The sequence below is a fragment of the Schistocerca americana genome, unplaced genomic scaffold (assembly GCF_021461395.2).
Source record: "Schistocerca americana isolate TAMUIC-IGC-003095 unplaced genomic scaffold, iqSchAmer2.1 HiC_scaffold_15, whole genome shotgun sequence".
NCBI lineage: Eukaryota > Metazoa > Arthropoda > Insecta > Orthoptera > Acrididae > Schistocerca > Schistocerca americana.
This window is the reverse complement of record NW_025725583.1, coordinates 7,699,382-7,723,922: the sequence shown is the minus strand read 5'-3', so window position 1 is coordinate 7,723,922 and position 24,541 is coordinate 7,699,382. Positions and strand designations below refer to the sequence as shown.

General features: G+C 41.2%; 1 protein-coding gene across 1 annotated transcript in view; it reads right to left on the bottom strand.

The window, feature by feature from the left end:
- The window catches only part of LOC124569463, a 184,562-nt gene that overhangs the window by 52,732 nt on the left and 107,289 nt on the right, over positions 1–24,541 (bottom strand). Inside the window, 3 exon segments of the mRNA XM_047131073.1 lie at positions 9,140–9,339; positions 9,594–9,738; positions 23,764–23,948. Of these exon segments, the coding sequence (XP_046987029.1) occupies positions 9,140–9,339; positions 9,594–9,738; positions 23,764–23,948 (530 nt within the window).

Genomic DNA, 24,541 nt, shown 5'->3' with positions numbered 1-24,541 from the left:
TATCAGCTTTCGGAACATCCTTCCAACAACAGCGAGGACAACAAAATAAACAAGAAAGAAAAACGAAAATATAACACTGCTGACGTTCCTAATTTAAACTAGAGGTATGTGATGCTGTAAATATGATTCCCAATTACCAAATCGTGAATACGCCCGAACCAAAAATTTATCACCATAATGTGCAATCCTTGCATAATAAGATCGATGAAATTAACGTACTATTAACACATGAACTTAATGATATCTCAGTGTTCTGCATTTCTGAGCACTGGATTAACCCAGAATTAATCCAGAATACGAAAATAAACAAATTTGTCTTGGCTGCTTACTACTGCAGGAAAAACATCAAGCAGGGTGGGGTAGCAATTTGCACAAAGGATAATGTAGATTTTATTACACTACCTGACTTAACTAGGGCAAATGTCAAAAAGGATCATGAAATTGCAGCTATAAAAATTACTCAGTTCAACTTGGTTATTGCTACAGTTTACCGATCACCATCCGGTAATTTTGAACTTTTCTTAAACAAAATGGAGTCATTGCTAAATAAAGTAAATAAAATGGATTGTGAATTGATAATCTGTGGTGACTTCAATATTGACTTCCTCACTAATAGTGGGAATAGGGAGAGCATTTTGAACCTTGCAACGTCCTACAATTTAAAGGCTGAAGTAAAAGCAGCTACTCGAGTATCAGAAACTTGCCAAACAGCTCTTGATCAGTTTCTAGTCAAGAAGAGTTTACACAACACCTCACTAAAAATCTTCAATGCAGGTTTTAGTGATCATCTTGCTCAAATATTAAGCATAAAAGTACAAGGCAGTATTGTTAACAACATGTCTTTCAGAACAGCACATCGAAGTTATAATCAGCATAATGTAAACTACTTCAACAACTTATTACAGAAAGAAAAATGGCTAGGAGTGTACAAAATGAACGATATAAATGAAAAATTCAACACTTTCATTGATACATTAACCCATTTCTTTGAACTTGCATTCCCACTGAAAACATTAACCATACAGGGGAACTCTAGAACAAACAGCTGGATCACAAAGGGAATAAGGGTTTCATGCCAGAAGAAAAGACTACTTCATGAAATATGTAACTCAAAAAACTCCTCGCCTGTAGTACGCGCATACTATAAAAAATACTCCAAAATATTAAGAAAAGTAATAAAAGCAGCAAAAATAATGCATAATGATGAAATCATTTATAATTCAGCTAATAAATGAAATGCTATGTGGAGTGTTATAAAAAAAGAATGTGGACAATACAGACAACCTTGCAAAAATATAACACTATCACATAAAAATAAAAAGGTAACAAACCCCTTAGAAGTAGCCAACACATTTAACAACTTTTTCACAGGTGTTGCTGATAATATGTTACAATCAAACGTAAAGAGCACCCAGGCAAATGAATATAAAATAAGTGCATGTAGAGGATCAATGTACATCAGTTCTGTTTCACAAGAGGAAGTAGCTAAAGCAATAAAAGGACTAAAAAATTCCAAATCGGCAGTTATTGATGGTATACCTGCAAAAATGTTAAAGAAGAGTGCATCAAACCTAATTCAAGTACTCACACACTTATGCGACTGCTCACTTCAGACAGGCACTTTCCCTGATGTGTTGAAAACATCAAAAGTTATTCCTGTATATAAAAAAGGGGATAAAGACAATGTAAATAACTACAGACCCGTCACAATTTCCTCCTGCATCTCTAAAGTACTGGAAAAAGTTATGTATGAGAAACTTATGAAATTTATAAATAAAAACAGCATCGTATGTAATGAACAACATGGATTCAGAAATAAGAGGTCAACGACAACTGCTGTCTATGAGTGCATAAATTCCATCCTAAACCTGATGGACAAAAAACAGGAAACAATAGGAGTCTTTATTGACTTGTCAAAAGCTTTTGACATGGTGGACCATAAAATTCTGCTATCAAAGCTAGAAAGATATGGTATTCGAGGTCTGTCCAACAAGTGGATCAGTTCCTTCCTGACTAATCGTATGCAGGCAGCGTGCATCAAGCACACAAATATTGAACTAAAAACTGTATCAAATCACTTATCTGACTATAAACAAATTAAATGTGGTGTACCCCAAGGATCAGTATTGGGACCCCTTCTGTTTCTTCTGTACATAAATGATTTAAGCTTAAATGTTGATGCACAGAGACGACGATGAACAGTTACAGCAGACAGTAATCATGGTCACAAAACAACTTAGCAGCTGGGCACAGAGTAATCAGCTTGTAATAAACAGTAAGAAAACCATTGCTCTAAAATTCCAAAATGTTCTTAACAAGGACATGTTTATCCCATCAGTCTCTATCAATGACGAACCAGTTGGTAACAATACTGAAACCAAATTCTTAGGACTTTGGCTGCAGAGAAACATCAGATGGAATACGCATATTGAATATCTCAATGCAGAAATGAGCAAAACATGTTTTCTTCTTTGTTCATTAAAATCATGCTGTAGTGAGAAACAGTTTTGAATGCGTATCATGCGTACTTTCATTCTCGTTTTAGATATGGTGTCACCTTCTGGGGAAACTCTAAAACAGCTAAATGCACTTTTAAACTACAAAAAAGGGCCATTAGAATCTTGTTTGGGTGCAAGCCTAGAGACTCTTGTAAACCCCTGTTTAAGAAATCTGCTATTCCTCCATTACCATGTGTATACATTATGGTAACTCTTTTGTTCTTTAAATTAAATGTAATAGGCAAGGACCGGAGATTGCAAAAAAAACTGTGATATACATGAGCAGTTTACCAGGCAAAACAGAAACTTACATGTGACTCAAATCAGCACAGCACTGTGCCAAAAAGGTACTTTTCACATGGGAGTTAAGCTTTATAACAAACTTCCTGAAAACATAAAAGCTATCACTGAGGTCAATACATTTGGAAAATCTCTAAAGTCATATTTACAGCATCACTGTTTTTACTCCATTGAAGAATATTTAAATTTATGAAATGTGTTATATAAATACTTACGTGTAAAGTGTATTATTGTAACCTTAAATATGTATGCCTTGAAATGACTTCCAGCCTGTATATTTATATCTTGACTTGTCCAATGTCTTATGCATAAGCTGCTATGTAGACAACAGGACCAATAAAAAATACAATACAATATAATACGATGATGTTTTCCCAAAAGTCTGACTGTATGTCACCAGTCTCTCAGATTCTAAACAGCAATGTGAATAGTCATTTGGTTGCCACTTCCCCCAATGATTTTAGAAATTGTAATGGAATGTTATCTATACCTTCTGCCTTATTTGATCTTAAATCGTCCAAAGCACTTATAAATTCTGCTTCCGATACTGGATCCCATCTCTCTTCCCTGTCAAGTCCCATTTCCTTTCCCATCACACCATCAGTCAAGTCCTCTTCCTCCCAGAGGCCTTCAATACACACTGTCCATCTACCTGATCTCTCTCCTCTGCATTTAACAGTGGAATTTCCATTGTACTCTTAACGTTACAGCCATTGCTTCTAATTTCACCAAAGGTTGTTTTGACTTCTCTGCAAGCTGAATCAGTCCTCCTGACAATCATTTCTTTTTCAAGTTCTTCACATTTTTCATGTAGCCATTTTGCCTTAGCTTCCCTGCACTTCCCATTGATTTCATTCCTAAGTGACTTGCATTTCTGTATTCCTGATTTTCCCTTGCCTGTGGTTTTCTCTCCAACTTCTGCAACTGCCCTTTTTAGAAACATCCATTTCTCTTCAGCTGAACTATTGATTGACCTATTAATTATTGCAGTATCTGTAGCCTCAGAGAACTTCAAGTGTATCTTTTCATTCCTTAGAACTTCTGTGTCTCACACTTCTTTGCACACTGATCCTTCCTGCCAAGTCTCTTTAACATCAGCCTACTCTTCATCATTACTAAATTGTGATCTGAGTCTGTATCTGCTCTTGGGTATGCCTTACAATCAAATATCTGATTTTGGAATATATGCCCGACCACGATGTAATCTTACTAGAATTTTCCCATATTTTTGGCCTTTCTAAGTATACACCTTCCTCTATTCGTTCTTCAGAGTATTCGCTATAACTATCTGAAATTTATTGCAAAACTCAATTATTCTTGCTCCTCTCTCATTCCTACTACCAAGTCCATATTCTCCCATAACTCTTTCTTCTACTCCTCCCCTACAACCACATTCCAATCCCACATGACTATTAGATTTTTATATCCCTTTATGTGCTGAATTATCCATTCACTGTCCTCATACTTCCCCTCTCTCTCCATCTTTTGCTTGTGCTGTTAGCAAGTGTACCTGAACTATTGTTGCCAGTACTGGTTTGCTGTCAATTCTGATAAGAACAACCCAATCATTGAACTATTCACAGTAACTCACTCTCTGCCCATTCTTCCTACTCCTAATGAATCTCGCTGCTGTATCTATCATCCTACACTTGTCTGCCCAGAAATCCTTGTGTTTTTTCCCTTTCACTTCACTGACCCCAATTATATCTAGACTGAGCCTTAGCATTTCCCTCTTCAAATTTTCTTGCTTCCGTATCATATTCATATTTCTGAGATTCCATACCTAGATTTGTAGAACATTACCCTTTTGTTGATTATTTAATGTTTTTCTCATGGTCACCTCCTCATTGGCAGTTCCCTCCTGGAGATCTGAACGGGTCTAGCACAAAATCTTTTGCTACATGTCCGATGGATGCATTACCTTCTGCATCCTCATGCCGTTGATCATTGCTGATTCTTCTACCTTTCAGTGCCAGTTTCCCACCTCAAGGGCTAGGGAGTGTTGTGAACCTCTGTCCACTCCTCCACTCTCTTTGACAAAGCCATTGGCTGAACGAGTGTGACTTCTTATACTGGAAGTCTTTGGCTGTCATTGCTGACGATTTTTAATCAAAATTTAAGTAGTGGTGAGGTTCGAACCTCGGACTCAGGACATTTTGATTATTCGTCAAAGATGCTACCCTAAACCACAGGTCTACCTCCCAGTTTCTGCCCACAGTCCAATCAAAGATAGCCCATGGTATGTTTTATGTTAATCATAGTTGCTGTGACACGAAGCTAGTAGTCAAAAATTTCTTATAGGATATCCTAACCGTTGAAGCAAATCTTGTCCCAAGTGTGAAAATTTATAGTTTGGTCATATCAGTGATTTAATTACAGTCTATGAATTGTTTTCCTGAGTCTGGGATAGTTGACAACTTTGAGGATGATTGAGGCAACTGCTGCAGGAAAACAGGAATTGGTTCTAATATTAAGTTTTTCTTAATTTGATGTAATTCTGCCAGTACATGCTAGAGGTCTTAACTTTTGTATTATCTAATTCTACTAGAAAGTACCCTGTACACATTTGAACAGATGTGAAATACTGTACTGTAGCAAGGAAAGCTGAGTAAGCACGCACACGCACACAAGTGTGCTTGCGTGCGCGCGCGCACCCGCACAAAAGTGTGCTTGCGTGCGCGCGCGCACCCCCACAAAAGTGTGCTTGCGTGCGCGCGCGCACCCGCACAAAAGTGTGCTTGCGTGCGCGCGCGCACCCGCACAAAAGTGTGCTTGCGTGCGCGCGCGCACCCGCACAAAAGTGTGCTTGCGTGCGCGCGCGCACCCGCACAAAAGTGTGCTTGCGTGCGCGCGCGCACCCGCACAAAAGTGTGCTTGCGTGCGCGCGCGCACCCGCACAAAAGTGTGCTTGCGTGCGCGCGCGCACCCGCACAAAAGTGTGCTTGCGTGCGCGCGCGCACCCGCACAAAAGTGTGCTTGCGTGCGCGCGCGCACCCGCACAAAAGTGTGCTTGCGTGCGCGCGCGCACCCGCACAAAAGTGTGCTTGCGTGCGCGCGCGCACCCGCACAAAAGTGTGCTTGCGTGCGCGCGCACACGCACAAAAGTGTGCTTGCGTGCGCGCGCACACGCACAAAAGTGTGCGTGCACGCGCACACGCACACATACATTTTTACTGGTACCAGTGTCGAGATTTAGAGAATTTATGGAAATGTTACCACTCTCCTTGGCGACCGGATAATTATTGTTGATTGAGAGTTCAGGTGGTCAAAGAATGTGCTGAGCTGTCTGAAAATGGCTTCTGCATTCACAGTTCCTTTTTTATATCTAAACCAGTATTTAGCATTTGTTCTAAGAGGTTTTCAAATCATACACTACCACATGATGTAACAAATTTAACTATGTTTTATTCCCCAACCATTTACCTCCCTGAAAGGTCCATTATTAATCTTTCCAATATTTTATACTTAAATCTTCTTAAATTTTTTTTATGTTCTTCATACTCAAAACTTAGTAGAAAATGATTATTAAATGGCAATTTCTTTGCCTCTTCATCAACATGCTTTATGAATGAATCCCTCATGTTCATTTGTGAAGGTTGTTTTTTTTTTCCTCACTTCCCTATACTATACAGATGTCAAGTATACTATATCTATGTCAAGAAGGGTACACTATAGTAATAGCTGCAGAGGTTATATGATCTATCACAGCTGTCTCACACTGAATGACAACAATGGTAGCCTTTTTTATTTACATCTTTGCACAATAGTTCATAGTTGGCCTTAATAATAAAATTGCTGCAGGAAAACTTCAGATCATACATATGATTATAGATGGTAAAATAACAGCTATACACACTCTGAACATGATGTCAAGGGGGTGCAACTTAAAAAAAAACCACACGTAAGCTACCCTGATGATGCTTTTCCACACTGTTTTATTCCTAGTTGGCCTTATCCTATGTAAGGGTATGTTTGGTGTAACATACAGAATTGCCTGGCAAGTTTCACAGATGACATTAATGGTCCCATATAGACAACTATCGTATGTAATCGGTGCAGTGCACAAAAACAACTGGTAAGTTTGGCACTTCAGGTTCAAACGTTATCTGTAACCCAAATAAATGTAAAATGAGGCTTTAAGAGGAAAAAGAGTGCTCATCTGGAAAAACAAAGCAAACCGTTTGTAAGAAATGAGACAGTTAAAGAGGATTTACAAAAATAGCCAGAACACTTAAGAGAAAAGTTTGTGACTCACTGTGTGAATTTTGGCTTGTGAATATGCCCACTGCTAGCTTTTTAGTTTTCTGAGGACCTTTTGGTCGAAAGAACATCAAAACCAAGCTTGTTACACAGGTATTATATTGTTTATACACTCCTGGAAATGGAAAAAAGAACACATTGACACCGGTGTGTCAGACCCACCATACTTGCTCCGGACACTGCGAGAGGGCTGTACAAGCAATGATCACACGCACGGCACAGCGGACACACCAGGAACCGCGGTGTTGGCCGTCGAATGGCGCTAGCTGCGCAGCATTTGTGCACCGCCGCCGTCAGTGTCAGCCAGTTTGCCGTGGCATACGGAGCTCCATCGCAGTCTTTAACACTGGTAGCATGCCGCGACAGCGTGGACGTGAACCGTATGTGCAGTTGACGGACTTTGAGCGAGGGCGTATAGTGGGCACGTGGGAGGCCGGGTGGACGTACCGCCGAATTGCTCAACACATGGGGCGTGAGGTCTCCACAGTACATCGATGTTGTCGCCAGTGGTCGGCGGAAGGTGCACGTGCCCATCGACCTGGGACCGGACCGCAGCGATGCACGGATGCACGCCAAGACCGTAGGATCCTACGCAGTGCCATAGCGGACCGCACCGCCACTTCCCAGCAAATTAGGGACACTGTTGCTCCTGGGGTATCGGCGAGGACCATTCGCAACCGTCTCCATGAAGCTGGGCTATGGTCCCGCTCACCGTTAGGCCGTCTTCCGCTCACGCCCCAACATCGTGCAGCCCGCCTCCAGTGGTGTCGCGACAGGCGTGAATGGAGGGACGAATGGAGACGTGTCGTCTTCAGCGATGAGAGTGGCTTCTGCCTTGGTGCCAATGATGGTAGTATGCATGTTTGGCGCCGTGCAGGTGAGCGCCACAATCAGGACTGCATACGACCGAGGCACACAGGGCCAACACCCGGCATCATGGTGTGGGGAGCGATCTCCTACACTGGCCGTACACCACTGGTGATCGTCGAGGGGACACTGAATAGTGCACGGTACATCCAAACCGTCATCGAACCCATCGTTCTACCATTCCTAGACCGGCAAGGGAACTTGCTGTTCCAACAGGACAATGCACGTCCGCATGTATCCCGTGCCGCCCAACGTGCTCTAGAAGGTGTAAGTCAACTACCCTGGCCAGCAAGATCTCCGGATCTGTCCCCCATTGAGCATGTTTGGGACTGGATGAAGCGTCGTCTCACGCGGTCTGCACGTCCAGCACGAACGCTGGTCCAACTGAGGCGCCAGGTGGAAATGGCATGGCAAGCCGTTCCACAGGACTACATCCAGCATCTCTACAATCGTCTCCATGGGAGAATAGCAGCCTGCATTGCTGCGAAAGGTGGATATACACTGTACTAGTGCCGACATTGTGCATGCTCTGTTGCCTGTGTCCATGTACCTGTGGTTCTCTCAGTGTGATCATGTGATGTATCTGACCCCAGGAATGTGTCAATAAAGTTTCCCTTTCCTGGGACAATGAATTCACGGTGTTCTTATTTCAATTTCCAGGAGTGTATTTGACTTTACTTTTCTTTCTTAAGGATGTTTCATCCACTGTGGTTTTTATTTGTCCTGGTGTGGTTGCACTGCTGCTTTTCTTTGTTGTTCTTGTTGTTGTCTCTATCTCGTTCTACTTGTCCTCTTCCTGATAATTATTGTTGCTGTGTTTTTCTTTCTGTTCATAATTTTTCTGGTTGGTCTTCTTTTTTGTTCTTAAACCTTTCCTTTTCCACTTGCACCTTATTCTACAGTGTTCCTTTTTACCCGAGTTCCTGAGTGGTTTTCCTACTCAGTCCCTAGTTAGTCTCACTTTCTCTGAAGAAAAGAATCTCTGGTACCATTTATAGACCTTTGTGCTTGTTTCTACTGTGGTATTACAAATATTTTCTACATGGAGTTAAATATAGTTTATTTATGGAGATAAATTTTCCATTGTTAACTTATTACATTTTCTGCTTCTGCTAATTAGTTACTATGTTATTGTTTATTTCTGTAATTTGGTTCCCAATACTCTTAATTTCAGCAGTGAACAATGAAGAATGAAGCAAAGAGCAGTGAGTTACCTTTAGCATCAGATGGGCATCAGGTTTCCCTCGAACCCCTGATTTCACTGGCAAGGGTGCTAAAAATTCACCAGGCTCAGGTACTGTTACTGATGATTTACGAGTCCGTTTTTGGGTGATTTGTTTTTTTTCTGACCCTTCACCTTCTTTTTCTGCTACTTGATTAGATTCCTCCGTTGGAACAGCAGCTGTCTCATCTCCTAAAATTTCACATTTTTAATCATAATATAACCAAAAAGAACTTATTTTTCAGAATTATGTATCTGACTGCAAGAAAATTTTGTTATTACTGTAAAATGGATCCACAGGCAGAAATAAATGAACAAAAGTTTCTGGAATTTATGCCATGCATGCATGATTTATTGGATTAAGGCTACAGCTTGACATGAAAAACCAAGCATGCTAATAGCAGTACACTCTAGAACAGCACACATAAAGAGAATGTTTTGCCTACCTTTTGCAATTTCAGTAACATCATCATCACTGTGGCCTTTACCACCTGGTTCTGGTTGGCCTTCTGTTTCTTCATTGGCAACCATTTCAGCCATTGTCAGTAATTCAGCTTCAGCAGGATTTTCTGGTAGCTTTTCTCTGATATTCTGAATTAAAAGATAAAAAAACAAACAATCAGTTATTTTTGTGGGTATTCTTGGTCAAATTGTAGACATTAAAGCATGACCTGTGATATAAAAGTATCTACACTTATCATAAAACAAATTCTGACGAATATATTTGTTATCAGTACAACTCCTATGATAGATTCCTAACTTTCTTAACTAACAATAAATAGCTTATCATTTTTTCGAATTAATAACATACTTGACAGTGGGCTTATTACAATCCTCCTTGTAATATGAAAAGAAATGGTGCCAGAAAAGTAATAGGGAACATTGGGGCTTTCCCTCGTGAAAGTTAAGTTTTTACTTCTGACAGAGGACTAAGTCTGAAGCTGAACTTTTCTAGTGTTGTGTTTCATTGTCTTCTGCAACTCAACACCTCCTTTATGAGTTGAGTAGCAATCTATCATCTCATATTGTTGTTATTCCATCCTGGTCTTTCCAAAAAATGTGTGTCAGTTTTGGCAGGTTACAACTAACCTGGCAATGGGTATTTTGGAACCCAGTAGCACTGTTACCTGATTTTCACTGGAGTTCAGTTAATTTCATTATATAATAAAACAGGCCCTCCTGAAACTTGAGATTAATGTGACTACTACAACAGCAAATGTTACAACAGTTTGTGTGTGTGTGTGTGTGTGTGTGTGTGTGTGTCTTTAATTTATACTGCAATGTGAACTGTTGCCCTATTCCCATGTTCAGCTCTTTTTACATTCATGGTATTTAACAATGATCAAGAGGACTAAAATGACTTTGCCACAGGTATATTACCATCTCTCAGCACCTAAAACCATGGGTACAAACTGTTGCAAAGATTACTTTTGACTTGATAAACTTCAGAAGTCCTTCACTTGCCAAAAAAGATTTTTTTCACAGCTGGAGACTGAGATTGTACTATGATCGGCAGATTAAGGTAGTGCATGTGAATTATCTTTATTTAATTGCAAGAAACAACCATGTCATATTACACAGGTTGAGACATTGAGCTCCAACACTTATGTCATTATTCCCATTCAGTTTGCTTCACTTCAGGATGTACTCACCTGCATGTAGACAGCCGTAATTCATATTGTCTTACACAATCATTCTTTAAAATATTTTTCCATAATTAATTTCATAGTGCCTTATTCTGTTTCATTATCTTAAAATAAGTTCTGTTAAGGTTATGACAAATGTGTTACCAACAGATTTCCAACTAAATAAAAATTAACTAAAATAAATAAAAACTGGATGTAACATACACAGAGTGCACAATGGGAGTATCCACAGAAGGTGGCTGTGGCTCAGTCTCACTACTGAGAAACAGTAAGTCATTTATCAACATGACACTGAAGCAACGGGTCACTCATTTCAGCAGTGAGTAACTAGCAGTTACTGCAAAATTTAGTCGACTGAAGACGACATCGCAGCGAGAAACTGTTATTCGACGCCCTGTTATTAATATGACAGGTAGAGATTTGGACGATGCTACGATGATGGTTTTGAGTAAGGGACTGAATTTTGCACCCACGCCACAGGTTCCGCCATTGCCTTCGTTTATCAGCGCCATTGAAGAAGCTGTTCGACCACTTCCCTCTGATTCAGCTGACGAAATAAGACGTGAAACATGCCGTGCAATTATGAAGGCTCGCCCACAAAGGAGCAATATATCTGTGGCAGAGAGGGCTGCTCTACGCAAGCTTTGCCTGGATACTCAGACGGTGGTACTCCCAGCAGGTAAAGGTAATGTTACTGTTTTATTGTCTCAGGACGAATACCATGATAAAATGTACAATTTATTGAGTGATAGCATGTACCGGAAGATCAGCAGGGATCCCACTAATCGAGTGGCGAAGAAAACTGTTTCACTTCTGAATGATTCTCCCTTTCCACCAGAAGTCGTTCGGAGATTGAAACCAAGTGGTCCGGTGCCTCCTAGACTTTATGGTCTACCAAAGGTCCACAACAAAGATGTTCCTCTACGCCCCATAGTGAGTAACATAGGCTCTCCGACCTATGACGTTGCCAAACATCTGGCATCATTGTTGAGGCCTCTTGTGGGAAAATGTACTCACCACATAAGAAACTCTGCTGACTTCATTAGTAAACTGAAATCATTGAAAATGAACCCATCTGATATATTAAGTTAGTTTTGATGTGGTGGCTTTATTTACAAAGGTTCCCCTTAAAGAATCTCCACAACTTATTGAAAGAAGTTTTGACAAAGAGATTTCAGCTTTATTTAAACATGTTCTGACCTCCACATATTTCTTATTTAACAACGAATTTTTTGAACAGACGGATGGAGTCGCCATGGGTAGTCCCTTATCCCCTCTGGTGGCCAATTTATTTATGGAGGACTTCGAGGAGAAGGCGCTTGAATCTGCTGACTTGAAATCCACGGTATTCTGGAGGTATGTTGTTGATACCTTTGTAGTTTGGCCCCATGGTGAAGACAACTTGCAAGACTTCTTAAGACATCTGAACTTCCTCCACGATCAAGTAAAGTTCACAATGGAAATTGAAAAGGAGCGATGCCTTCCATTCTTGGATGTTTTGGTTCGGCGCAGAGAGGATGGCACTTTGGGACATGAAGTGTATAGGAAGCCGACACACACCGATCTGTATTTACGTGCAAATAGCTGCCACCATCCAGCCCAGACAATGAGTGTTCTCCGAACTTTGACTCACAGAGCGCATATTATTTCTGACGAAAGCAGTCTGCAAGATGAACTTTTCCACTTACAAAGAGTTTTTGAAGACAATGGGTACTCTCCACAACAAATACAGAGGGCACTGAAAATGAAACCGAAAGAGGCCACAAAGAAAGCAGAAGAAGATGAAGAAACCTTTAAATCGGTGGCCTTCCTGCCATATGTGGGTAGACTCTCATAAAAAATAGGATGCATTCTTGGCAGACACAAAGTAAAAGTGATTTCTCATCCTCCACCTAAGACAGCTGCACTCGTGGGCTCTGTCAAAGATGATTTGCTGCTCCGAAAATCTGGAGTTTACAAAATTCCATGTGAATGTGGCCTTTCTTACATCAGACAAACAACTCGTACTGTCCAAGAAAGATGTACAGAACACCAGAGGTACACACGACTTTTACAACCTAACAAGTCGGCAGTGGCAGAGCACTGTATTGATAATGGTCACAGTACGTTGTATGACAACATTGAAATTTTGGCAACTACATCATCCTTTTGGGACTCGATAGTAAAGGAGGCAATTGAAATTCGCTTGATGATGAACTTAATTAATAGAGACAGTGGTTTCAATCTTGATTAATCCTGGAATCCGGCACTTGCTGTAATAAACTCACAAAGACGTCGTCACAGTGCAGCTCACAATGATATATCGATATGCCAACAAAGATCAACTGCGAAGTCATAGATATGCACGTCTCTGCCGCCGACCAACATCTCTGGCACATTTGCATCTGTGGCCGCATGCGCAGTCGCGCGGTACAACAGTATAAAGGGACGAAGCGAGCACTGGAGCGGCAGTCTTGCGGCTCACTCTGAAGATGGCTGAACATTATACAGCCGAAATATTAGAAGAAGAAGGAGATTTCTTGCGGTTGCACACCCGAAACTTAATGGAACAACTAGCAGTTAGTTTCATCAAATCCTCCACTGTACTGATCGAATTCTGACCTTAATCATCTGGCACATGGCCGCTACATACTTGTTGCTGCAGCTAATGGTAATCACTATAGGTGACCCACATTTCTTTGGACTGGATTAATTTAAAACTGATGGGCTTTCAGAAGTTGATTTGGTAACGGTCCCAGCAGGCAATGAACCGAGAAACATATATGTGAAATTTCCTCGTCCATTCCAGGCAGGCCTCAAATGTACATTCGTTCGGGATGGAAGGGGTGGGGAAACCAAAGCACATATATCCCTTTTAGCAGACACCTCCCACATTTTTCAGGGGCACACTATGACGTTTACAGGCACACTGGTTATTTCTTATCTGGTTTTTTAATGCTAATACTATTGGTAGAATATGAGTAATGTACGATTCTATCAAATGGTTGAGAATAAGATGGAATAATGCCATAAACACCTGATAGTTCCCACTGCAGCCATAACTTTTTCAGAAACTTTGCAGATACACTTCTCCAAAACATTTAAACATTTTTGGCTAAAGAGCATGGTTGCTAAAAATTATATTCATGTATGTTACGTCTGAAATTAACAGGAACGTATTTACCCTAATATTTAACAGTTTAGTGTAATTTCATACCTTTAAATATAGCATGTTTTATCATAGGCTCTTTGTATGTGAACTGTCACCTTGGATTTGTTGCCATGTGGTGTTCACATAGTGTAGCATCCATAACTGTTGAGATTTTTCTAAGTTACATTAAATCATTTCTGTGTTTGTGGAGGGTGGTGGTGGTGGTGGTGGTGGTGGTGATGATTGGTTTGTGGGGTGCTCAACTGCGTGGTCATCAGTGCCCGTACAAAGTCCCAATCTTTACACAGACCAATCTAGCCACTTTCACGAATCATGATGAAATGATGAGGACAACACAAACACTCAGACCCTAGGCAGAGAAAAATCCTCAATCTGGCCAGGAACCAAACCCGAGACCCCGTGATCCAGAGGCAGCAACGCTATCCACTAGACCATGAGCTGCAGATGTGTGTGTTTTTGGAGGGGTCTTAAATTGCTACAATGATAGAATTTCTTCTACACCTATCAAAAAAATACTTTTATTTATAATATTCTTCATGCACATTCTATGTAACAAAACATAAAAAGATGCATGCAAAGATTGTAGCTGACAAATCACATGAAATACAGGATCCAAAATGTCATAGAGCTATAATTTAAATAATGTTAGTATGTGTGCAAGGGATAATTTACCCATACATTCGTTTGAAAGGAATATTGTTAACTCATCAAATCTTAAAGCTAACACTATTTATGCAAACAATGCATCTTTTTAAAAGTTACAGGGAACACGTTTGGAAAAACGGCACCTGTAAATACACTGTAATACGTAGACAATTTCCACAAAATGAGCATCAGTGACAATAACAGGAAATGCTGTGGAATTTCCTACATGTATGCAAAGAATTACACAGTGGCCTCTATCTAGACCAGTGGTAGTCAACCTGGTCCTTATGTCCCACTAGTGGGCATTCCAGCTTTCATGATGGGCAGTAGGCAGCAAGGGTTTCAAAACCATTTTCATTGGGTTTTCACAAAATTCCCAATAATAATGTAAATTTCACGAAAAGTACTGTGTGTATCACTCATGGCACTTTAGTGTGACCGAGGGTGAGGGGGGAAGCATTATCTCAGAATAGCAGAATAGCTCATGCATCTCTCCCAAAGTACCCAGTTGTAAAAGAAAATCCAGCACTATATAAGGCACAGTATGAAGTTAGATTTGTGAGAGTGAACATGTGCCTGCAGTTTCAAATAAAATACTGTGAAGTATAATGAGCCCATGTCTCAAAAAAAAAAAGGAATACATTTGCAGCTATTGAGGTGGATTTCAGAGAGACTGTTTTAAATAATGAGTTTATTGTACAATGAAACATTATCCAGTGAGGCAATGAAACCCAGCTGCTTGCGAGAACATCTTTCTACAAAGTGTTCAAATGATAAGGACAAGCCCACTGAATATTTTCAGGAAATGTATAAAAAATTTCAACATCATTCAACAATTATTGCATCATTTAAGAAACAACAATGGATTAATTGTGGCTCATTGCATTTCTCAATTAATTTAAAAAAGTAGTAAAAGTTATAATATTAGAAAAACTGTAATAATACTGATGTAACTCTTCAGGCTTTCCCGGCGATCTAATGACATCTTGGGTTGTCGGGTGTTCTGCCGGATATCAGCGTCGTACTTGCATGATATTTCGGTCACGTAGCTCGAGACCTTCATCAGGTGCGACCTGAGACTGCTCCTCGAGTGGACCTGGTCCAGTATTTACGCCTATGGCCTTCCCCCTCCACCAACGGCTGCAGGCGCTTCCTCTGTGGTTCGCGCCCATTCCCTGTGACCTGCTGGAGCGTTGCTGTTCTGTTTTCCGTCCGCTGTGGTTCTAGGTGTTCCCTCTGCGGTCCGCGCCCACCAAACCCGCTCCTGGGGGTTTCATCTACGGTCTGGGGTACCAGGCGTTCCCCCTGCGGTCCGCGCCCGCTCACCCCGACCTGTTGGAGCGTGAGCGTGTAGGTTTTCGGCACACACTGATTTATACCTGCAGGCCAGCAGTTGTCACCACCCTGCACAGAAGAATGGGGTTCTGAAAACTTTGGTCCACAGAGCACATGCCCTATCAGACCAAGAGAATCTACCCATAGAGATAGAACGTCTCAAAACAGTTTTCTCCAAGAATGGATACATGGACAGACAAATTGAGAGGGCACTCCGACCAGCCACTATACCACAGGTTCCTGAAGAAGACCAAGATGAAGCAAGGAAGGTGGCATATCTGCCCTATGCTGGCTGTATTTCTGCCAGAATCAGTAGGATCCTGCGTAAACACAATATCAAGTGTGTTTTCTGTCCATCCAACAAGATCGGGGGACTGCTGGGGAGTGTCAAAGACGACCTGGGGTTACGAAAACCAGGGATTTACAATATACCTTGTCAATGTGGCATGTCCTACATTGGCCAGACGACAAGAACTGTGGAGATCAGGTGCAAAGAACATCAGAGGCACACTAGATTAAGACAGGTGACTAAGTCAGCCATTGCTGAACACTGTCTAGAACTAGATCATGCCATGAAGTATGAGGATACCAAGATTCTACCACAAACACCCAGATTTTGGGACAGTGTTATAAGAGAATCGATTGAGATTAAAATGGCTGACGATCTTATGAATCGTGACACAGGGTACCAGCTAAGCAGAGCCTGGGATCCAGCTCTGGAATTGTTAAAGGAGCAACGGGGCCAGCTGCAACACTACACAAACAGAAGAACCAGAGACATGGAGATGGTAAACGAGCCCCTGACGGACTGCCAGGAGCACCAGACCGAAGATGGAACACCCAGAAGTGGGACTGGTGGGTGCGGACCGCAGAGGGAACATCCAGAGCCGCAGCAGATGAAAAACGGAGCGGCAACGCTCCAACAGGTCGGGGGGAGCGGGCGCGGACCGCAGGGGGAACGCCTGGTACCCCAGACCGTAGATGAAACCCCCAGGAGCGGGTTTGGTGGGCGCGGACCGCAGAGGGAACACCTAGAAGCGCAGCGGACGGAAAATGGAGCAGCAACGCTCCAGCAGGTCACAGGGAATGGGCGCGGACCACAGAGGAAGTGCCTGCAGCCGTTGGTGGAGGGGGAAGGCCATAGGCATAAATACTGGACCAGGTCCACTCGAGGAGCAGTCTCAGGTCACACCTGATGAAGGTCTCGAGCTACGTGACCGAAATATCGTGCAAGTACGACGCTGATATCCGGCAGAACACCCGACAACCCAAGATGTCATGTAATAATACTCTCTCTAAAAGAACTTGTCTTGACAGTGATGCATCAGTATCACTGATGAGCCACATCATCGCCTGATTAATAGCTTGTCTGTCCATCTTTGGAACAAAACATGTCACCGATTTTGCATCCAACAGTTTGTGAGTAGGTTTGTCTCAGAGGCATGTGGCATTAGATGTCTACGCACAGGTCACGTAATTCGTGTAAATAACGGGTCACTGATTTGTGTACACAGTGATGGCAGCCGACAGTGACCAGATAGGTTTCACAGGATTTAAATTAGGCATATTCGCTCACAGAGACATCAATGTGCATTCACTATAATGCTCCTGAAACCACTTTACATGGTTCTGGCTCCGAGACACAGAAAATTATACTACTGAAAGATGACATTTCCATCAGGGAAGACATCAAGCATGAAGGGATGCAGGTGTTTCACAGCTGTGAGTGTGTCTTCAATTACTACCACAGGTGCCATGTCAGTGCAGGAGAATGTCTCCTATAGCATAACACTGCTTCCACCAGCCTGCATCCGTGTTGTGCTGCATGTTTCAAGCCGGTGTTTACATTGATGATGGTGTTTGTGGAGGTGACCATTGACCTACCATAGCAAAAAATGGGATTCACTCAAAGAGGCAACACATTTCCATTGATTGATGGTCAAATCTCAATGGTCTCTGCTCACTGCAATCTTAACTGATGATGATTTTGGGTCAACATGTGAACACAGAGGGGTGGTCTTCTGCGGAGCCTCGTGTTCAACAATGTATGATGAACAATGTGCTCCAAAACACTTGTGTGCGCACCAGCATTGTGTTCTTTCAGCAGAGATGCCACAGATCATCATCTATCCTACTTTACAGACAGAGCAGACACACCTCCAAACCACATGTTTTGTGAAGAGTCCTGGATGTCCAACCATTTATCACGTAGTGGTGGTTTCACTGTACATCTACCTCTTTCTGTACATGCACATGACAGCAGTAAGTGAACATTCAACAAGCTTAACCATTTTTGAGATCTTGTTCACAGGCTCTGAGTAATAACAACATGCTGTCTGACGAAGTTGCATATCTCAATGGATTTCACCACTTGCAGACATGTTCGCTAAGGTGAGCTCCCGTCTGTGCATACTCCATTTACATACTCACTCCCCCCCCCCCCCCCCCCCCAATATCATGTGCCCTCAATGCCACCAGGTGGCAGCTAACATCACAGTGAGCAATGGTCATAATGTTTTGGCTGATCAGTGAACACTTAAAATTTTAAAAATGTTGCCCACAAGAAATAGCAATGGCAGCTAATGTTGGGGAAAAATAACTTTTAAGTATTCTTCAGAACTCTTAATTTTCCATGCAGATGTATGACTCTACCACTGCAGATAATAATGCTTTATTGATGGCATATGTACATTATTTTGATGAAAAGAATGCACTATGAGAAGTAATATTATCCATAATATATCTCATTACAAAAACAAAATGATTGTCGACTTCTAATGCTGTGGAATCATATGATATAAAGAACAATATTCCTTTGAGTAATATAAAGACATGCTACTGGTGGAGCACCATCAATGGTACATCGCTATCATGTATTTATTGTTTATTTGAAGGAAGTAGTATCAAATAATTTATTCACTCGTTGCATAGTGCACAGACCTTGGAGGAAAACATCTAACAGCAAGTTACCATTCATTGTGAAATATAACAACTCAGCTGTAAAAGGATTAAATACAATTCGAAATATGATAGAACGTTTAGACAGCTTTAACAAGACAGCACTGAATATTTTATTAGATTACTTTTGCACACAGAAGTTCGATGGCTGTCAAACGGAACATTTTTGAATCATTTTGTAACATTATATGACAGTGTCAACAATTTTTGAGTGGAATAATGAAACCAATCTGCATCAACATTTGAAAACAATAAAGAATGATGCATTTTATTAGGCAGATATTTTCAAGACATTTAACAGTGTCAATTTGCAGCTTCTTGGAGCCAATAAATCTCTTACAGGAAACCAAAATAGTGCACGTATTGACAAACTTCATTATCATCTATTGAAGAGAGAGTTCTATCAATTTCCTAAATTATCATCTATAGAAAATGATACACCTCCAAAGGATATTGATATATTTAGTAGCCACCTCAATGCAGTTAAACAGGACACAGAAAAAAAATTTGAACATATTTTAAAACTGAAGGTGCAAGACTGGATGGAAAATCCTTTTACCACAAACACTGATGAAGAGGCTGATACAACTTGTTAAGAAGACGACCTAGAAATTAGATACGATGAAGAAAGTAAACATCAATTCTATTGTGGTAAATATGAAAACCTTTGGAAAAATAAAAAAAATGCCTGCCTCATTGTTGTGGAATCTGGCTCTGGTGCTATTAGCCACATTATGACCAAAGAAGGAAACTGCCTGAATATTTCTGAAAGAGGAGATGTTTGTTCAAACCTTTTAAAAAACTGAGCCAATAGCCGGTATTTAGTTTTCCAGCACCAGCCTCAGGTATCTCTTTAATAATTTAATTACCTAAATTCAAATTCATCAGATTTCATGCTTCTATGTAAGCAAAGTACAAATAAAGAGAGAGATTTAACAACAGTAAGTTGTTTTCTGAAGATTTATCCTGCCAGAGTTCTTGAATATAGGACAAAGTATTTGTTAAGTAATTATTATTACAGCATGAAAACCCTGAGTCTTTAAAGAACCAAACTCCCACGTATAAATTTTTTTTTAAACATATGCTTACTTTACAAATGAGTTAATGTGTTAAATATCTGACATTAAGCATGTACAAAAATGATGATGAAGTTTAGGACAGGTTTGAAATTATGCTTAAAGTACGTTGGAAGTCACTAAGTGCTCCATTGTGAAAAACAGGATGAATATGGTCTGGGTAATTCGTACTCCATTTTAAGCATAAACAAGTTTCTTACTCATCTCAAACTTCATGAAGTCATATTTCCTGAAATGTGCATCATACAATGACATAATTTTGCAAATACATTCAGTGTTATATGTGGGTAACGTCTGTAAACAGTGTTGTGAATAGAATCAGCAGTGAAGAAGTAATATATTAGAATGTTGTGTCTGATGCTGAAGTGTTACCACATGTCAGTGAAAAAGTAGTAAGCTATAAACTTTTATCCTTTCATAATTCTGTGGAAGTGTCAGTGAGCAAAAGTTTGATTAAGATTTTAAATTGTGTGTAAATTTTGTTGGCAGTTGCTAAATGTTCTCATTCACAAACATTGGATGAATTAAGTCCAGGTATTTGCACACCGCCAGTTATGTTACCTCAAGACAAACACAGTTTTAACTGTAATATTTCTCTTATTGTATTAAAACAAAATACCACTTAATGAAGAGATTATGAAAGCATTTTAAAGATTTAAATTTGTTCAATAATGAAGGAAAAAATTTGAAAATCAATTTTTTTTGCCCCTAGAAACTGTTAGATAGGCAGCCAGCAACTAGTTTCAGGTTCTGGGATATTTGTTTGGTAATACAAATGCTCTTGCTTCAACTCTGTTTTATAAATTTTATGAAATAATGTTATTTCCCTTGTTTATAAATCACCATTACTGTGGAACTGGTGGGCAGTTAGATAATTTTGCTACTAACGCTAACTAGGTATAAGAAAGATGACTACCACTTATCTAGATTAACTTTATGGCATACAGATACTGGTATGGATAGCTACACACCATCTAGAGAAAGCTCTGGGCATTACACTGCACTGCACACAGACATGAAGCTGAATATGTACTGTACACAGCATGGGTGTTTTATCTTTTCTCACACAATTGCTGCTATTCCAACCAGAATTTTCCACTGAACGTAACTTTATTGTCAAGCCGCAAAAAACTTGCTTTGCTTTGCCATCACTGAAAGAGACTTCTGCATTGGTTTGTAAATATGATGCATAACAATTTATAATGCTCTAGGACATTTATCATCCTTCCACACTTAGCTACCAAACAATTCACAAATTTCCAACTCTACAGATTTATACATACATACATTATTTACAGTGAAATGTTAATTCTCCCTTTTAGATGTTGAATAAATAATATCTCAGTTTTAATGGTGTAGCAATGTCATAAGAAAAGGATATGTGTCTGTATGTGCAGTATCTTGAGGTTTTTTCAGTTACAGCAATTTTGGGAAATCCTACAAAAGATCAATCAGCATAATAGATAAGGATTTGAGTCCTCATCACTGTGAATGGTGCAGTGTATTATCAATGATGTATCTTACACAACAGAGCCAGCTGTTACAATTGTGCAGTCAGACTTTTGTAAGAAGGAATCAGACAACTCTTCTTTCCCCTTCTGTTATTAGGGGTAATATGTACACAGCCTCACAATTCTGTTTATGGAAACAATCCTCCCCAGTAATATTTTAATTTCTTCACGCATCTGATGAACTATCAGTAACAAAAATCACTTGCTTCAACTATTAAACTTTTTGAGAGTATCATGACACCACTGAATGCAAGCAGACAACTTTCCAATAATTATAGTTTTCAGTATCAAAGTATATGGTACCATGGAAATGTTGACTGAGGGCAGTGAATACTTGACACCAAAAATCCTTCACGCCTGCAGCTGTCCAAATGTGTTCCACATTAAAGTCAGTCCTCATACACTCCTGGAAATGGAAAAAAGAACACATTGACACCGGTGTGTCAGACCCACCATACTTGCTCCGGACACTGCGAGAGGGCTGTACAAGCAATGATCACACGCACGGCACAGCGGACACACCAGGAACCGCGGTGTTGGCCGTCGAATGGTGCTAGCTGCGCAGCATTTGTGCACCGCCGCCGTCAGTGTCAGCCAGTTTGCCGTGGCATACGGAGCTCCATCGCAGTCTTTAACACTGGTAGAATGCCGCGACAGCGTGGACGTGAACCGTATGTGCAGTTGACGGACTTTGAGCGAGGACGTATAGTGGGCATGCGGGAGGCCGGGTGGGCGTACCGCCGAATTGCTCAACACGTGGGGCGTGAGGTCTCCACGGTACATCGATGTAGTCGTCAGTGGTCGGCGGAAGGTGCACGTGCCCGTCGACCAGGAACCGGACCGCAGCGACGCACGGATGCACGCCAAGACCGTAGGATCCTACGCAGTGCCATAGGGGACCGCACCGCCACTTCCCAGCAAATTAGGGACACTGTTGCTCCTGGGGTATCGGCGAGGACCATTCGTAACCGTCTCCATGAAGCTGGGCTATGGTCCCGCACACCGTTAGGCCGTCTTCCGCTCACGCCCCAACATCGTGCAGCCCGCCTCCAGTGGTGTCGCGACAGGCGTGAATGGAGGGACGAATGGAGACGTGTCGTCTTCAGCGATGAGAGTGGCTTCTGCCTTGGTGCCAATGATGGTCGTATGCGTGTTTGGCGCCGTGCAGGTGAGCGCCACAATCAGGACTGCATACGACCGAGGCACACAGGGCCAACACCCGGCATCATGGTGTGGGGAGCGATCTCCTACACTGGCCGTACACCACTGGTGATCGTCGAGGGGACACTGAATAGTGCACGGTACATCCAAACCGTCATAGAACCCATCGTTCTACCATTCCTAGACCAGCAAGGGAACTTGCTGTTCCAACAGGACAATGCACGTCCGCATGTATCCTGTACCACCCAACGTGCTCTAGAAGGTGTAAGTCAACTACCCTGGCCAGCAAGATCTCCGGATCTGTCCCCCATTGAGCATGTTTGGGACTGGATGAAGCGTCGTCTCACACGGTCTGCACGTCCAGCACGAACGCTGGTCCAACTGAGGCGCCAGGTGGAAATGGCATGGCAAGCCGTTCCACAGGACTACATCCAGCATCTCTACGATCGTCTCCATGGGAGAATAGCAGCCTGCATTGCTGCGAGAGGTGGATATACACTGTACTAGTGCCGACATTGTGCATGCCCTGTTGCCTGTGTCTATGTGCCTGTGGTTCTGTCAGTGTGATCATGTGATGTATCTGACCCCAGGAATGTGTCAATAAAGTTTCCCCTTCCTGGGACAATGAATTCACGGTGTTCTTATTTCAATTTCCAGGAGTGTATTTTCACAAACTTTTTTTTCCATCTGTTGTCTCAGAAGGTGGGGAGTTATGAAAAATGCTGATCACTGACTGCAATCCCCCCACATGGCTACCATAGTTAGATACAGCTTTCAAGTATTACTATACAAAAACAATAATGTGCAAGTGTCAATTCAGGTATCTGATAGTTTCAAGTAACATTTCCACGAAACCATCATTCATCACACCACTGATGATCCAAAGATTAAACTAATCTACATGAAAATAATGCCAAAGCTGCCGTATTAACAGCTTCATAATCGTCAAAAATTTCCTCAGTGAGCCCATTTCTTATATGACATCTGTAAAATGTTAGTACGGTTTGAGGTATACTAAATGTTGCTCTAAGTAATGTTCTACTGTAAGGGACATACTATGAACAACTTAAATTAACACAGTTAATAATTACCATTACTAATATTCACAACACACAGTACATATTTGAGCTTACCTTTATCTCAGTTATTAATTCCTCCAATGTGTTTTTTGTAGTGGGTATTATGGTTGGAACTGGAATAGGAAGTGGGAATGGCATAGGTACTGGAAAAAGTGAAGTAAACATATGCATTGGGCATGGGACATATATTGGAACTGGTACTGGTATAGGTACAAAAGGCAGTTTCGTCAGCGTCAGATCTGGAAAAAAAAAAAAAAATAATAATAATAATAAATAAATAAATATAGATTAATACGCTTAGAAAATTTAAACCAAATAAAATAAAAATGTATTGCTATAGAAAGGTGGCAGAAGTAACTCTCATAACTGCAGTGGGTAGTGTGGTGGGATATGCATCTGCTTACCTGTGGTATTGTCATTATCATTTTCAATTAACACCATGGGCTGGTCAGGTGAGCCATCTCAGTTTTGTTGTCTATACTTTCAACAAATGAGATAATTGTGTGTTCCTTGTTTAAACTTATTTTATTGCTTTTAAAAATGTAGGAGCTTATTTCTGCCACACCTGCATTAAGTGCTGCCAAGGATGGATTAAAAGAGGGTGGGGGGGGGGGGGGGTAGTGGTGGTGGTGGTGGTGGAGGAGAGGGTGATCGCCTCCTCTGTGAGTTGAAACTACATTAAAATCAAACAACAATTTTTGTAATCCGCGCCAAAGTTAACCACATGAACGCAGAGTCGTGGTCAGTGGATTTAGTTAATTCAGTATTTCTCAAGCCATCTTACTTTGTGTGCCTGAGAGAATGTACTGCCTGTCCCAGTGACTTTGTGCCC